This window comes from Macaca fascicularis, chromosome 12 (genome assembly GCF_037993035.2).
Source record: "Macaca fascicularis isolate 582-1 chromosome 12, T2T-MFA8v1.1".
NCBI classification, from domain to species: Eukaryota; Metazoa; Chordata; class Mammalia; order Primates; family Cercopithecidae; genus Macaca; species Macaca fascicularis.
The window spans coordinates 67,341,462-67,358,451 of NC_088386.1; the positions used below are offsets into that span (position 1 = coordinate 67,341,462).

Consider the following 16,990-nt stretch of genomic DNA (forward strand, 5'->3'; position numbering starts at 1 on the left):
GGGAGGAGGAGGCAGAAGGATTGCTTGAGGCCAGGAGCTCAAGGCCAGCCAGGGCAAGTGAGACCCTGTCTCTATGAAAAATTTAAAAATTAGCTGAGGGTGGTGGCAAACACCCGTAGTCCTAGCTACCAGGGAAGCTGAGGTGGGAGGACTGCTTGAGCTGGCAGTTCAAGGTTGCTGTGAGCCTTGATCGTACCACTGCACTCCTGCCTGGGCAACACAGTTGCCTAGGTCTTAGGGATGGCGTGGGAAGACTGAGAAGTAATAGCTAAAAGGTACTGGGTTTCTTTCTGTGTTGATAAAAATGTTCTAAAATTGATTGTGGTGATGGTTTCACAACAAAACACTGAATTTTATACGCATTAAATGGGGGAACTGTATGGTAAGTATATCTCAACAAAGCTGTTATTTTTCCTTTTTTTTTTTTTTTGAGACAGAGTCTCACCCTGTTGCCCAAGCTGGAGTACAGTGGCACGATCTCAGCTCACTGCAACCTCCGCCTCCTGGGTTCAAGCGATTCTCCTACCTCAGCCTCCCAAGTAGCTGGGACTACAGGCACGCGCCACTTCACCCAGCTAATTTTTTTGTATTTTAAGTAGAGACGGGGTTTCACTATATTGGCCAGGCTGGTCTCGAACTCCTGACCTCAGGTGATCCACTTGCTTCGGCCTCCCAAAGTACTGGGATTACATGCGTGAGCCATTGCACCCAGCCTAAAGCTGGGTTTTAAAATTTGCATGAAACATATCAGGTATTCAATGAATAAGTGAATATATGAAAGAACAAATAAATGAAAACCTACATCAAGTGTAAAAGAATATGGATTTGGAGATAGAAGTGGTTTGAATCACAATTTTGACATTTACTAAGTCCAAATTTGGATTTCACTAAGGTTTTAGTTTTTTCAACTCTAGTTGGGAATAATAATGAGATAATCCCTATAAAATGTTCAGCCCAGTAAGAAAAGTATGTTTTGCTCATTAGCTGATTCGAGCTACATCAAAAGCAATAATCAGCATTAACAATAGTAAAGTTTTAGTTAAGTTGGGTGCTAGAACCATGGGGATGCTCATTTTATTATTATTCTATAATTATACTGTTTGTATTATTTTGCATGTATCAAAAATCACAGGCCTTGGCCAGCCTGGTGACTCACACCCGTAATCCCAAAACTAGGAGGCCAAGGCAGGTGGGTTGCTTGAGCCCAGGAGTTCAAGACCAGCCTGGGCAACATGACAAAACCCCATCTCTACAAAAAATACAAAAATTAGCAGAGGATGGTGGCATGCGCCTATAGTCCCAGCTACTGGGGAGGCTTAGCGATGGGAGGAGCCCCAGAGTCCAGGAGGTCAAGGCTGCAGTGAGCTGAGATTGCACTACTCGACTTCAGCCCGGGCAAGACTGAGATACTGTCTCGAAAAAGAAGAAAAACAAACAAACAAACAAAAAACAAAAATCACATGCCTTTAAAAATAGATCATAAAGACCAGGCACGGTGGCTCACGCCTATAATCCCAGCACTTTGGGAGGCCGAGGCGGGTGGATCACCTGAGGTCGGGAGTTCGAGATCAGCCTGACCAACATGGAGAAACCCTGGCTCCACTAAAAATACAAAATTAGCTGGGCGCAGTGGCACATGCCTGTAATCCCAGCTACTAGGGAGGCTGAGGCAAGAGAATCACTTGAAACTGGGAGGTGGAGGGTGCGGTGGGCCAAGATCGTGACATTGCACTCCAGCCTGGACAACAAGAGAGAAACTCTCTCTCAAAAAAACAAAAATAAATAAATAAATAAAATAACCAGATCATAAAACAAAACATACAACAACAACAAAATATATAATGCCCAAGGACTAGAGATTTTCACTTCCAGGTCACTTCATGATCTAGTTAACACACACCATTTTTCCTAAAAGAGAATATTGTCATTTCCATGGCAATAAAATTTCCCTCTCATCTACAGGGAACTCAAGGCCTAGGTCCTAGCTAATCCTTCCTCTGGGAAAAAATGCCTAGAACTCAGTTTGAGCCATTTCTTCCTAATTAACCTACATTAGGTTAACGCATTAGGTGCATCTTTAAAATTGGGTAATTTTTGGAAGAACAGCAGTATTCTTCACACTAGTGGCACTGACAGCACTCAGCCAAAAGCCACAAGGACATCATACATCGTATCACCACCACTACCCAGGATGGTGAGGACTCAGGGTCAGGCTCACAGGCAGCCACTCTTCACAGTGTTAATCTGTTGGCTGTTTGCCAGGTATCATTTAGGAAATGGCGTATCCTATGTTCCACAGAGCCTGATATTCTATAAAGAGAGACTCATCCTTTTGAAGACTTTATTCTCTGTTGAAATTTATAGACTTTGGGGAGAAACAGTGAATTATGCTTTAACAATCATTTATACCATGGTATAAGTGAATTTGTCAGTAGAAACTCAATAATTGCACTTTTTTCTTCTTCCTGAAAGAAGAGATTTAGAGCAAAGGAGGAAGCAGAAAACGTTTGTGGTGAAGAACTGCAGACAACCTTATCATTCTGCCTAGAGTCCAATCTGATATTTTTCATGCTGTCAATTTCCCGCTAGATAATCCATCAAAGCCTCCAGAAATGAGTCATGATTAAGGAAGAGATTTAGAGTGTCAGCACAACCCTCAAGGCACCCCAGACTTCAATAAAAATTCCTAAAGTTCAAACCTATAAACAGGGTCTGTAGCTAGGAAGAACAAAGGAACTAAATATCTTATTTTGGTTTAACCACTTAGGTCACATGTCAGACATGGAAACAGGTCAGCTTCATGGCCAAAAACCTGGATATTGCAAATAGAAACAAATAATTAGCTACATGGAACAGAAAGAGCATGACTTAGAAGATTTCTGGCAAAGGTATGCATGTGCTGTCATAAAAATGACTTAGAAAGCTTAACCAAACAGAAACTTAAGCCGGGAGCGGTGGCTCAAGCCTGTAATCCCAGCACTCTGGGAGGCCGAGACGGGCGGATCACGAGGTCAGGAGATCGAGGCCATCCCGGCTAACCCGGTGAAACCCCGTCTCTACTAAAAAATACAAAAAACTAGCCGGGCGAGGTGGCGGGTGCCTGTAGTCCCAGCTACTCGGGAGGCTGAGGCAGGAGAATGGCGTAAACCCGGGAGGCGGAGCTTGCAGTGAGCTGAGATCCAGCCACTGCACTCCAGGCTGGGTGACAGAGCGAGACTCCGTCTCAAAAAAAAAAAAAAAAAAAAAAGAAACTTAAAACGACCAAGAAAAAGAATATTTATGATTGGCAAAGATTCTCTCTCTAGACAAGAACCAATTACAGAATCTAATTGGAATAAAGGAAAAAGAGAAACTTCATTTCTGGTGATCCACCTAAGCAAAAGTTTTATTCTATGTCCACTGTTTACTCTTCATTAAAAAAGAAATGTAGCCAAAGAGATTTCCTTCCTGAGAATGTGCTGGGGCATGCATACAGGCACACACACACCCACACAGCAGTCCACCTCTACCAAAGCAACTCTGCAGAAAGGTGAGGACTCAGGTATGTGCCACACTGACACATATCAAAGAAAACCTGAAGCAACCTCTCTCTCTCTCTGACCCCTGAGGCAGTGTCTCTGAATTAAATGTTGCCAGGGTCACTGACCTCATCACTTCAGGTTTCACAAGCAACTGAGGAAGTTTTAGCCAAGACTGTCAGCCAATTCAACTGGAAGTTATTAATGTTTCCAAGAATAAAATGGACTAAACAAGTCTTAAACGAACCATACATTATCAAATATGAAACAAATACCACAAATGAAATTAGTTGAGTTGCAAACAGATTTAAGAATTGGTCCAAAGCCAATGTCATGCTTACACTTTTAAAGACAGAAACCTTTGTGCCCTAAGTAAATATCAGAGTCTCTGGGTTCAGAATTTCTGTCAACAGCTGAAATGTAGTTACCATTATTATTGTTTGCCATACCCTCTGGCCTCTAAAGAAGAAAAATTATAATTAAACAATGGCTTACTCAGTCCTATATCTAAGATATAAGGGCCCAATTAATCAGCCATCTCACACTTGTTTTAAAGTTCCAGTTAACATATACGAATGGTAACTCTACCCACTACTATATTTTCTGTACTCCATTTCTTAAAAGGAATAGGAATTAGAACTTTTAAAAAAGTCTGGAAGATAATGCTTTAGGAGCATCAAAGAGATAGAGCTGATGAAAACGTTACCTCTTTTTTTTTTTTTATCATTATACTTTAAGTTCTAGGGTACATGTGCACAACGTGCAGGTTTGATACATATGTATACATGTGCCATGTTGGTTTGCTACACCCATCAACTCATCATTTACATTAGGTATTTCTCCTAATGCTATCTCTCCCCCAAACCCCCAACCCCCGACAGGCCCCAGTGTGTGATGTTTCCTGTCCTGTGTCCAAGTGATCTCATTGTTCAATTCCCACCTATAAGTGAGAACATGTGTTTGGTTTTCCGTTCTTGCGATAGTTTGCTGAGAATGACGGTTTCCAGCTTCATCCATGTCCCTGCAAAGGACATGAACTCATCCTTTTTGATGGCTGCATAGCATTCCATGGCGTATATGTGCCACATTTTCTTAATCCAGTCTGTCATTGATGGGCATTTGGGTTGGTTCCAAGTCTTTGCTATTGTGAATAGTGCCACAATAAACATATTTGTGCATGTGTCTTTATAGTAGCATGATTTATAATCCTTTGGTTATATACCCAGTAATGGGATTGCTGGATCAAAAGGTATTTCTAGTTCTAGCTCCTTGAGGAATCGCCACACTGTCTTCCACAACGGTTGAACTAATTTACACTCCCACCAACAGTGTAAAAGTGTTCCTATTTCTCCACATCCTCTCCAGCATCTGTTGTTTCCTGACTTTTTAATGATCACCATTGTAACTGGTGGAAAATGCCACCTCTTTTCTATACTCAAAACCAGTTAGCTTTTACAATAAAATTTAAAAGTTATTCCATATGATTATCGAGAAAACCTGCTTAGAATCCCTTGAGTTCAAGGGAAATGTCACTCAGATATCTATCATATCTGTGCAAAAAGGTTAACGGAATATATTTGTCACAAGAAGCGCCTAAGAGTAATACTTACACAGCCTCCAGCAAGGACTTCTGCTGGAAGTGGAACAGAGCCATCTCTTCTGGTAAATTTGTCCCGAACAAAATCATTAACCTAATTAGAAAGACAACATCAGTTAACCAAAATTCCCAACTGTTTCTCTTCTGGCACACTGTTGCTTTTCCAAGTCAGCAAAATATTTGTCTTATGATAAAATTAAAAATTATCAAATGCTTATATGTAAAATTAAAGTTTTACAAATTCTGTGATAGTGTGCCAGTGTCGGCAGTATCAATTTTAGTTTTGTTTTTGAGACAGGGTCTCGCTCTGTTGCTCAGGCTGGAGTGCAGTGGCATGATCATAGCTCACTACAGCCTCAAATTCCTGGACTCAAGCAATCCTCCCATATCAGCCTCTTGGCATGTGTCACCACACTTGGCTAATTTTCCATTTTTGTTGCTGTTGTTGTTTTGGCAGAGCTGAATTCTTACTATGCTTATGCTGGTTTGGAACTCCTGGTCTCAAGTGATCCTCCCACCACCCAAAATGCTGGGATTATAGTCATGAGCTACCATGCCGAGCCTTGACTTCAGTTTTTTGGCTTAATGGTAATCTAAACAAATGACACAAATTCAGTTAGAGAGAAACTTACAGTCAGTTTAATGGCCTTTTCTGGAGCAACCCCTATAAGCTGTGGTATCAGACCTAGGTAAAGGGACAGAATGATCAGCAATATAGATGTACCAGACACGAAAACACAAGCCCAACAACAAGGAGTTTCCCCCATATTATTTACCCATCAAACATTTTAGAGTTTTCATTAAAATGGGAAAAAGATTATCCTGAAAACTCTGTATACATATGTAATCATTATTTACAAATACAGTATAATGTCATGTTTCTTGAGGCTATAAATCCTCTTCTTAAGCATGCTTACTTTAAAGCCCGGTTATCCAACACTTCCCAAAAAGTCCATGAGGAAGAAACAGAGCCATGGGTCTTCTCTATTCTGGGAACACTGCCAATGAAAATGTAACCAAATTCCCTCCCTTGTTATAACCAAAAACATATAAACATACACAGACACTGTACACTTGGAAAAGCTCTGAAAAGCATGCTGTTAAGCATACCCAGATTTTGCCACAAACTGTACTACCTACATAATGGCATACAGTGGCTTGGTTATTATAGAACACTAACTCCCATAATCTCTTCAGAGAGACACAGCATTCAATATTCATTTATTTAAAAGGAAGCCAAAACTGCAAAGAAAAATGCAGTTTTAAGTATTGTATAATGAGTATCTCCTATAAGCAAAAACATATGCCTGTTGTATTCTTATTTACTAATATATGTCAAGCTTAAGACATTTTAAAAGAATCCCCTCAAAACAAAGGAAATCATAATCCTTAGAAAGTTACATTTCCCAGGCTGGTTGTAAACTGGAAAAGAAAAAAATAAACAACATCTGTTGGGCTCAGCTTTCTAAAGCACACAGCTTATCCGAATTGTTAGCATACTTTTTCCCATACATTTTTTAAAGATGCTAACAATAAACATTTTATATTCTTTAAATCATCCAGCCAAACGGGAGTTATATATGTGTTTGCCTGCTTGCTGACTGCTGATCTGCAGCCTGCTTTGAGGATACTGCTGAGTGATTTTCCATAAGCTGAGAACCAGCAAGTAATCATACATATTGGCTACTGTCAGTCAGACTGAATTATCAATGATACACACAAATCCACACACACTTTTCATGGGTAGCAGACTGATTTAAAAGAACAAATCAGCAGATGGCAGTCTTAACTTTCTAACCCTCGTGATTATCAGGCTCAATTACTTTTAATCTAACTCCCATACAACCATGTCAGCATGCATATTTGTTTTACAACTCGCCTCAATAAGGCTCATGGAATTTAATAAAGTACTGATTTGTGTCATTTTATCATTGTTGCCTGCAAAGAAATTTAGCTAATCTGTCAACAATTTTGTCAATCATCTGACAGAATAATGGACCAGTTCCAAGCAATATATGACAATCTCAATAATCATAGTGCTCACATACAGGACTCCTACAATCTTCTCCCTAATACAAAAGTCTCTCATTTAAAGAACTGCTTTTATGAGCTTACATCCTGAATAAAACCAACAATCCCCTCCCCTACTTGCTATATTGCATCCATTTAATTAACATGACATCCCTCTCAAATGAAATCTTCTGTAAGCACCTATTCATTGAGAAGGCTAAACTGTGCAGTAAATATCTAGGTTCCTTTTAATAGGGGACATTTTCTTTGCAATTTAAAAGTATACCAAAGAGGAGAAAGGTCATTATTCAACAAAGAAACACTGAAGGTATCAAGGAAAAAAACAACCTTAATGCCACTTAACCTTGATTCCCTATTACATAAAATGTGGATATGCAGGGTTTAATCAGTTAAAACAAGCATTCACACAGAAAGATCTGCGTTCTGGATACTGTTCCCCTTTCCACAGGGTACATGCTGTACAGGTGGAATTCAAAGAGGCTACAGTTCTGAATATTTGAGGAAAACTCATCACATTCATTCTCAAGAGCAAGGTACTTGAGCCTAGTTTGATTTCAGAATGACTCTCTCCTCTTATTCTATACATAATGCTAAAAATGAACATCCTTGTGACCCTCTACTTCAATTATGAGTTTATCGGAGTTATATTTTTTGATTGAATACCTGTATATAATGTTAACCAGAGGTGTTTTTTTTCTCCTGTCCATGAGCCCAAAGCTTTGTTCGGGCCCAGTCTTTCTTACGAAGATTTCTAAGCCAAATAGTTCAACAGAGCTCAGAATAGGCTAGGGATTAATGAGCTTGTGTGTGCAAACAAACAAGTACAGTAAATTACATAAATGGCCTGGACTTGAGCATGTAGAGAGCATTTTCAAAGAATCCCAAGTGGCGCCCAAAGAGATTAAAAAATTAATCTCCCTCCCAAAGGAAACCCTATATTCTAATGTGGAAACACATACATGAAAGTCATTCTCTCTCCAAAGAGACAAGTTCCTACAAAGACAACGAGGGGTGGGGAGAATTCTGCATGGGGCTGCTGCCTCTGCTGCCAACTGCACTGTGCTCAGTCTAGAATGGCTGCTAACATTCCCTGCAAAAGAAAATCTCTCTGTTTTGACTGTACACCTCTGAGCTAAGTGGGGGAAAGGAGCAAGAATTAGACTTGGAACCAAAGGGTTTTCCCTTTTTTTCTTTTTTTTTTTTTTAAACCTTCACATGACTCATTGGAAAAAATTTATAAATGTTCCCTGAAAGAGACAAAAACATTTGATATTTCTTTCAGTTGAAACAAATATATGGAGGGTAAACTCATCTTTGAGTGGTAGCCTGGCTTCTTTTTCGCAGAAAAGAGATGTATTTCTCCTCTTTAATTCTTTGAGAAAAGCAGCTCTCTATTTCTTAGCTATCATCCTTGTATTCCACCTGCAGATATATGTCTTGGTTTGCAGAAGCATGGTGACATAGACCCATGTTGGGACAAACACATAATTTGGATACCAAGAAATATAAATAGCAAGAAGAAGAAATGAAGACCTTGTTTGCAGATTAATATTGCTAATCACCAGAAAGAATGTAAAAAGGGAAATGAGCAAAGAGAAAATAAAAAGAGAGAAACAGACCTAGTCTGGTTAGGCATACTACATATTGGCTTCCATAATTAGTGAGTTAAAATCTGCTGCTTGTGAGATCAAATCACTAACTTCAGCAGCTGGGATTTGCTTACTCACCCCGGTAGAGTCCAAAGAAGCCCTCATAACGCAAGACTTTCTTAAAACAGTCAAAGCTGTTTTTGTACATCAGCTCCCCAACAACAGAGCCAGAGCCACGCTGGTTTTGCATTCGGGTCTTCACCAGATCTATAGGATACACTGCAGTGGCTCCCACAGCTACAAACAGAAGAATTTTTAGGCTTAAAAAAGAACACAATTAAATGGAGAGTCCATAAGGATGACAAATCTTATCTTAAAGGATGAAAAAATAAAACACAATATGTATTCTCACAAAAGAGACTTTATGTTAGTATTTTTCTTTCCCTCACACACACCTTAGAGGTAGCAGGCTATAGCAACCACTGAAATCCATAAATACAGCTGCTTCAGAGAACAACTGTCAAGAATGCTCTTTGATATCTTAGGTTCATAAATTACAGAGTGGATTATCGAGTCACTTCCCAAATTAGATAGTTAACACTCAGTTTTCTATAATAACAACATTAAACTATTATATAAAACATTTACTTATATTTTCCATTAAATGCCTAAATATTATGCCAGTTACTTCTTAAAATGACTATATCCGTACACTAGGTGGCTACAATTTTAAAATTTAGTTTAATAAAGCATCTCGGTAAATTAATCATAGTTACAACCACAATATTGGAGACACATTTCAACATTATCCTATCCCTATGTATAGAATTTGGTTTGAAAGAAAATGAGGCCGGGCACGGTGGCTCAAGCCTGTAATCCCAGCACTCTGGGAGGCCGAGACGGGCGGATCACGAGGTCAGGAGATCGAGACCATCCTGGCTAACACGGTGAAACCCCGTCTCTACTAAAAAATACAAAAAACTAGCCGGGCGAGGTGGCGGGCGCCTGTAGTCCCGGCTACTCGGGAGGCTGAGGCAGGAGAATGGCGGGAACCCGGGAGGCGGAGCTTGCAGTGAGCTGAGATCCGGCCACTGCACTCCAGCCTGGGCGACAGAGCGAGACTCTGTCTCAAAAAAAAAAAAAAAAGAAAAAAGAAAATATGGCTATGCTTTAAAATTTCTCAGGGACTGAAAAATTTATTTACATGAACGAAAGTATTACACACTTTGACTGCTGAAAGCCGAAACCTGGTTTGCAACTTCTAAAACTGACAGTGAAAAGAAAAAAAAAAAGTATTTTGAGTCCAGGCTTATCTTAAAAAATCGTAAGCATTTTAATCACACCTGCTAGTTTCTTCTCAACAAAGCAACTTCAGATTGTACACATTTTCTTTTTTTTTTTTTTTTGAGACGGAGTCTCGCTGTGTCTCCCAGGCTGGAGTGCAGTGGCGTGATCTCGGCTCACTGCAAGCTCCGCCTCCCGGGTTCACGCCATTCTCCCGCCTCAGCCTCCCAAGTAGCTGAGACTACAGGCGCCCACCACCACGCCCGGCTAGTTTTTTGTATTTTTAGTAGAGACGGGGTTTCACCATGTTAGCCAGGATAGTCTCGATCTCCTGACCTCGTGATCCACCCGCCTCGGCCTCCCAAAGTGCTGGGATTACAGGCTTGAGCCACCGTGCCCGGCCGATTGTACACATTTTCTATTTAGAGTATCTAAGCAAAAACAGTCTCTCAAATTTTGACTGTGAATCACTTTGAGACGTTGTTTTATTTCATGAGGTTCTGGATTCATATCTCAAATCTCAATTTCTTTTTTTTTTTTTTTTTTTTTTCAGTTTTATTTTAGGTGTAGGGTATATAAGAAGGTTTGTTACATAGGTAAACACATGTCATGGGCGTTTGTTGTACATATTTCATCACTCAGGTATTAATCCCAGTATCCAATAGTTATTTTTTCTGCTCCCCTCCTTCCTGCCACCTTCCCCCGCAAGTAGACCCCAGCGTCTGTTTCCTTCTTTGGGTTCATAGGTTCCTATTTAGTTCCTACTTATAAGTGAGAGCATGCGGTATTTGGTTTTCTGTTCCTGCGTTAGTATGATAAGGATAATAGCAAATCTCAATTTCTTAACCTGCCCCATAAACACAGTTTCATTTTCCACTTTTTTATACTGGCCTTAGCCAGTATGATTAAGGAGAGTGCAGCACTGCATCCCAGACTTTCACATCATTACAGAGGTTTTGTCCTGAAGACAGACTGGAGCCAGATGGTCCACAGTCATTGCTATGACAAGTCCCCTGATCATAGGTAAAAATAAAGAACACTTCAGAAAGCCCTGAAGTCGTGACCCATGGGAACAATGAACTACACCTTTGCTGATCTGCCTTAGTCTAGTGAGATAAGATTACATTAACACAAGCCTCAAACAGCACACAGACATGTCACTCACCTCCAGCAACTGAGCCCAGAGTGAATCTGTAAGCAGACTCGGCAATCTGGAGCCAGATAGGCCTACCTAATCCAGGAGACTGCTGCAAAGAAGAAGAAAGCAAGTAAAAAAAAAAATCTTGAAAGAGCACACAGCAAGTGAAGAAAACTACAATTTGACTATTTTAAGACAAGAAAAAACAAAACCTAAAAGTGATATTGGTAATGCAGTAGTATCTTTTCCAAAAGAAGAAAATAGGATATTCATGCAGCCAAAAATGAAAGCAATGTATTTAAAAATAGATAACTCTATCATCAGCATTTAAAAACCATATTAAGCCAAATACACAGTAGCTTCCCCCTTACCCCAATTTTTACAAGCCTATTAATACCTCATTTATCTGCTACTGTTGGGGGAATACACTATCAGTTTACAGAAGTGAATCTTTCAGGTAAACAAGCATTTCAGTTATAAATTTTTTTTCCTTCTTTAACTTAAAATTTAAAAAGCTTTCTAAAGTATAAAAAATTAACTTGATTCTTAAATCGGAGAATATTGATCATAATCTACCATCTCTAATGACTACTGTCATAGTTCTAACATAAAATCTATAATAATAATAAAGAGAAAAATTCCACCAGATGTTATTTCACAGGTATCCCATAGCATAAAGAAAGGATCTAAGATAACTTGTCTATACTAGTGTGTCAGTCTTGTTCTTTAATATTCATTATGAAAAGACCTTCTATACTATGTAAACAGTATGAAATGACAGAATAAACTAAATAAAAAGTTAACATACTTGCCAATGTCTTAATTATATATACAAAAATCTAATATACATTATACAATTATATATAAGATGGATTTTAAAGTATATACAAAAATAGAAATTATAAAAGAATGGGATAAATGTTTCTAAGTAATTTTATATTTCACTTATTAATTAATGCAAAAATATTCTTTTTTTTTTTTTCTTTTTTTGGAGACAGAGTTTCACTCTGATGCCCAGGCTGGAATGTAGTGGCACAAACACGGCTCACTGCAGCCTCAAATTCCCAGGTTCAGGCCATCCCACTGCCTCAGCCTCCGAAGTAGCTAGAACTACAGATGCATGTCACCATGCCCAGCTAATTTTTAAATTTTTTTGTAGAGATGGGGTCTGTCTATGTTGTCCAGGCTGGTCTCAAACTCTTGAGCTCAAGCAATCCTCCCACCTCAACCTCCCGAAGTGCTGGGATTACAGGCACGAGCCACCTCACCTGGCACAAAAGTATTCCTGATACTGCTTTCGAATACCAAAATCCATGGATGCTCATGTCCCTGATCTAAAATGGTGTAGTATTTTCATATAACCTATGCACATCCTCTGGTATATTTTAAATCATCTATACATTACTAATACCTAATATAAGGTAAATAAGATGTAAATAATTGTTATGCTGAATTTTTAAATTTTATATTTTTTATTGTTGTAGTGTTATTTTTTATTGTTTGTTTTTTCCCAAATATTTTCCAACCACAGTTGGTTGAATCCAAGGACATGGCACTCAAGCAGATGGAGGGCCCACTATATTGAATATGCTTCAGTATAATTAACTGAATATGCTTCAATGAGTTTCTAAAATGTTGATTAACCAGTTAATTCTGATACTTTGTTTCAAAGACAACAGTTGAAAACATAAACACAATCTGTCCTTTCAAGGCAGTGATGATATTTAATCTTATATACTTTGAAGGAATTCAAGTTATGGCATTGCTATGGATTCAATGCTTGTGACTCCCCAAAATTCATGTGTTGAGACCCTACTGCCCAGTGTGATAGTATGTGAAGGTGGCAACTTTGGGTAGTAATTAGGTCATGAAAATGGAGCCCTCATGATAGGATTAGTGCCATTATAAGAAAAGACACAAGAAAGATGACCTCCCTCTATCTCTCCCTCATATAACAAGGATGTAACAAGAAGCCTGCTGTCTACAGACTAGGAACAGGGCCCTTACCAGTAAATGAATCAGCCAGCACCTTGATCTTGTAGTTTCTAGCCTCTAGAACTATGAGAAATAAATGTTTGTTATCTAAACCACCTATGGTAATTTGTAATAGGAGTCCAAACAAAGACAGGCATTTTAGCTTACATTTTAAAATCAATATAGCTATTATGCTACCTACTAAACACATTGGCATATGTTTTTAACTTCTTTAAAAATGTACTGGGCCGGCGCAGTGGCTCATACCTGTAATCTTAGCATTTTGGGAGGCTGAGGTGGGCGGATCACTTGAGGTCAGGAGTTCAAGACCAGCCTGGCCAACATGGTGAAACTCTATCTCTACTAAAAATGCAAAAATTAGTCAGGTGTAGTGGTAGGTGCCTATAATCCCAGCTACTTGGGAGGCTGAAGTGGGAGCATCACTTGGACCTGGAGGTGGAGGTTGCTGTGAGCTGAGATCACAAATCACTGCACTCCAGCCTGGGTGACAGAGCAAGACTCTGCTTCAAAAAAAAAAATGTATATAGAACGTTATTTCCCCCACTTAAGAGTTTCTCAATCACAAAACTGGATGAAAATAAATCTCATTCTCATAAATTATGAATTATTTTCAATCATGTATCCTTTCAAAATATGTTGAATTAAAACTCATAGAATAAAAAGCCTATGATCCTAAATAAGCATCAAGTAACCATTAATTCCCTTATTCATATAAAAGGTTTCTCCTGTATTCAACCACCTGTATTTTTCTTTATACTTTCTTCCTTTAAAGAACATTTATAAGCCCTACAAAATCCTATGAAAACTGAAGGATTATACTGTGCTTTAATTCTTTGCTAAAAACATTTCTAACTATAAATACCCAAATGCCTTTTGACAGAAATGTCACCTTCGCCCTTATTAAATAACATTTAAAAGAAAACATACAATATATGGTCAGCAACATTTTTTTTAAGGCTTAGTTATCACTTATGGCTCGCTTGTATTCAGGTATGTAAATTAATGTAATTAATGCTATGGATTTCACTTCATGAATATTCATAAATGAAATGCTATCGCTGTCATCCCTATTAATGACTGTGTACTGAATTTTTAGCATTTAGGCTGAAGGAAAACACTCAGCACTAAGAAGATTGCCTGCCGTGAGCAAATGTGCCAAAGGAAAAGACGCTCTTTCCCTTAAGGTTATGATTATGATCATAAAGTTTGATATTTAACAAGGTTAATTAAGTGTTTTTCAAAACAAGAGTTGAGAATCTTAAATGATTTTTAACCTACTCCCTAAGCATATGTGTGTGATAGGAAATAAGTTGATTCCTCATTTAAAGAGATGTTCTCTTCATTTTTTTGTTATAGGTATCTTATTTTGTAAGTGAGAATTAGGTCTAGTGAGGTGGCTCACACCAGTAATCCCAGCAATTTGGGAGGCTGAGGCAGGCAGATCACTTGAGCCCAAGAGTTCAAGACCAGCCTGGGCAACATGGTAAAACTCCATCTCTACAAAAAATACAAAAATTAGCCAGGCATGGTAGTACATGCCTGTGGTCCCAGCTGCTCGAGAGGCTGAAGTGGAAGGATCACTTGAGTCTGGGAGGTTGAGGCTGCAGTGAGCAGTGATGATGCATTAGATAAGGCAAGATTATGTCAGTTAACAAGTCAAACCACACTGCCAACTCAATAGGGAGAATTACCTCTTTCAAATGACACACTATTAATGGGTAGAATAAAAGGGAAAAATAGCTAAAGTTTTTATCTCGAGCATTGGAAGGGGGGAAAAAGGCTAGATTCTATAAAAACAAAAATGTATGACTGGAATGGCAAAATAAGGCTAGGGGAAACAAAACAAAATTTTTCTGTCTGCAAATTACATCTATGACTTCAATAGTCTGGGATTTGAATGCAATATTCTTGGCCTTACAAAGTAAGATTAAAACCTAAAGCCATGACAGTATAGGAGAAGGAGATGAAGAGAAAAAAAAATATATATATATGTGTGTGTGTGTGTATATATATATATTTTCCCCTGAATGCTAAACAATACATACTTTTCTCTCAGTAAAAAGGGAGTTAAGTTGTGTTAAGGACTACAGTAAGTCTTCAAATCTAATAATTTAAATGAGTTAAATGACTAATAAATAATAGCTAATACATAAACCTAATTTTCTTTTTGAGAACAGACTTCCTTTTGTGGTAAAGTATCACAGGTGAAAGAGGTAAAATGTTCCAAAAAAAGGAATTCCTAAATGGACTGTAATGTCTTCCTGTATGTGCTCATGAATCCAAAATTCAAAGAAGGGCCACAGAAATGCAAATTACACAAAGAAAACAAAGTCCTATGTCTAAGGAATGCTATACACAAAATAAAGATTAAAAAAATTATAATATGCAGCCATAAAAAAGAATGAGATCCTGTCTTTTGCAGTGACATGGATGGAGCTGGAGGCCATTATCCTTAGCAAACTAACACAGGAACAGAAAACCAAATACCGTTATGTTCTCACTTATAAGTGGGAGCTAAGTGATAAGAGCTTATTATGAACACAAAGAAGGAAACAACAGACACTGGAGTCTACTTGAGGGAGGAGTAGGGGAGAAAGGAGAGGAGCAGAAAAGATAACTATTGGGTACTGGGCTTAATACTTGGGTGATGAAATAATATGTACAAAAAATCCCATGACACATGTTTACCTATGTAACAAACCTTCACATGTACCCCCAAACTTAAAAGTTAAAATAATAATTCTTAGTAATTCAATAATGTTTTGACAGAACACAATCCAGCTTATATTCCATAGTTCTTTTAGTGAGTGGCCTATAGCTTTAATATAATTTCCCATAGAAACAAAACTTTTTTAAAGAAAGTACATATATACCCAAGCAGGTCCATCACAGATCATTTATCCCATACAGTTGAAAAAGTAATTATGTAATATACAGTAAAGAAAAAGAGAAGGTTTGTTTTCCCACTTTCACATAGGGCCAGAATTGGTCTATAACCTGGTTTTAACATCCAAACTGTTAACATGCTTCAAAAATATACATCCTCTTCTTTCTGCAATCCACCTCCTCTTTTATCTCATTTCCCTCAAATCAAAATTTCCATTTCTCTCACTGTAGGTCATCTTAATAGCACAACATATTTATCCGTTCTACTGATGGTGAGTATTTAGATTGTTCCAATATTTTTGCAATTGCAAATAATGTTGCTATAAACATTCTTTTTTTTTTTTTTTTTGAGACACAGTCTCCCTCTGTTGCTCATGCTAAAGTGCAGTGGCACATTCCTGGTTCACTGCAACCTCTACCTCCTGGGTTCAAGCAATTCTCATGCCTCAGCCTCCCGAGAAGCTGGGACTGTAGGTGCGCACCACCATGCCTGGCTAAATTTTTTGTATTTTTTTGTAGACATGGGGATTCATCATGTTAGCCAGGCTGGTCTCAAACTCCTGACCTCAAGTGATCCACCCACCTCAGCTTCCCAAAGTGCTGGGATTACAGGTGTGAGCCACCACGTCCAGCCTAAACTTTCTTGTACATATCTCTTAACACACTTGTGTAAACATTTTTGTTAGGGACTACTCCCAGGAGAGGAACCGACAGGTCACGGGGTATGTGTTTCTTCAACTGCAGTGGTACTGACAAATAGTTTCCAAAGTTGTGATGCTAGCAATTTCCATTCCTTCACCTCTTGAACAACACTTCCCATTGTCAGAGTATAATTTTGATTAATCTGGATAGTATAAAATAGCATCCCATTGTAGTTTTAGTGTGTGTTTTCTTGTACTAATGGTATTAAACTTTTCTATTATTTTTCTTTACCATTTGGATATCCTCTTTT

General features: G+C 38.4%; 1 protein-coding gene across 17 annotated transcripts in view; it reads right to left on the reverse strand.

The window, feature by feature from the left end:
- Window positions 1–16,990, reverse strand: part of SLC25A12 (solute carrier family 25 member 12) — a 227,991-nt gene that overhangs the window by 20,544 nt on the left and 190,457 nt on the right. For 12 of the 17 annotated variants that reach the window (XM_005573477.5, XM_074009451.1, XM_074009445.1 and 9 more), the window contains 4 exons: window positions 11,185–11,266; window positions 8,874–9,032; window positions 5,748–5,800; window positions 5,129–5,209 (listed from right to left, as the gene is read on the reverse strand). In XM_005573477.5, the coding sequence (XP_005573534.1) occupies window positions 5,129–5,209; window positions 5,748–5,800; window positions 8,874–9,032; window positions 11,185–11,266 (375 nt within the window). The remainder of the gene's footprint in view (window positions 1–5,128; window positions 5,210–5,747; window positions 5,801–8,873; window positions 9,033–11,184; window positions 11,267–16,990) is intronic. The other 5 variants (XM_045367260.3, XM_074009449.1, XM_074009443.1 and 2 more) reach the window with 1 other exon arrangement.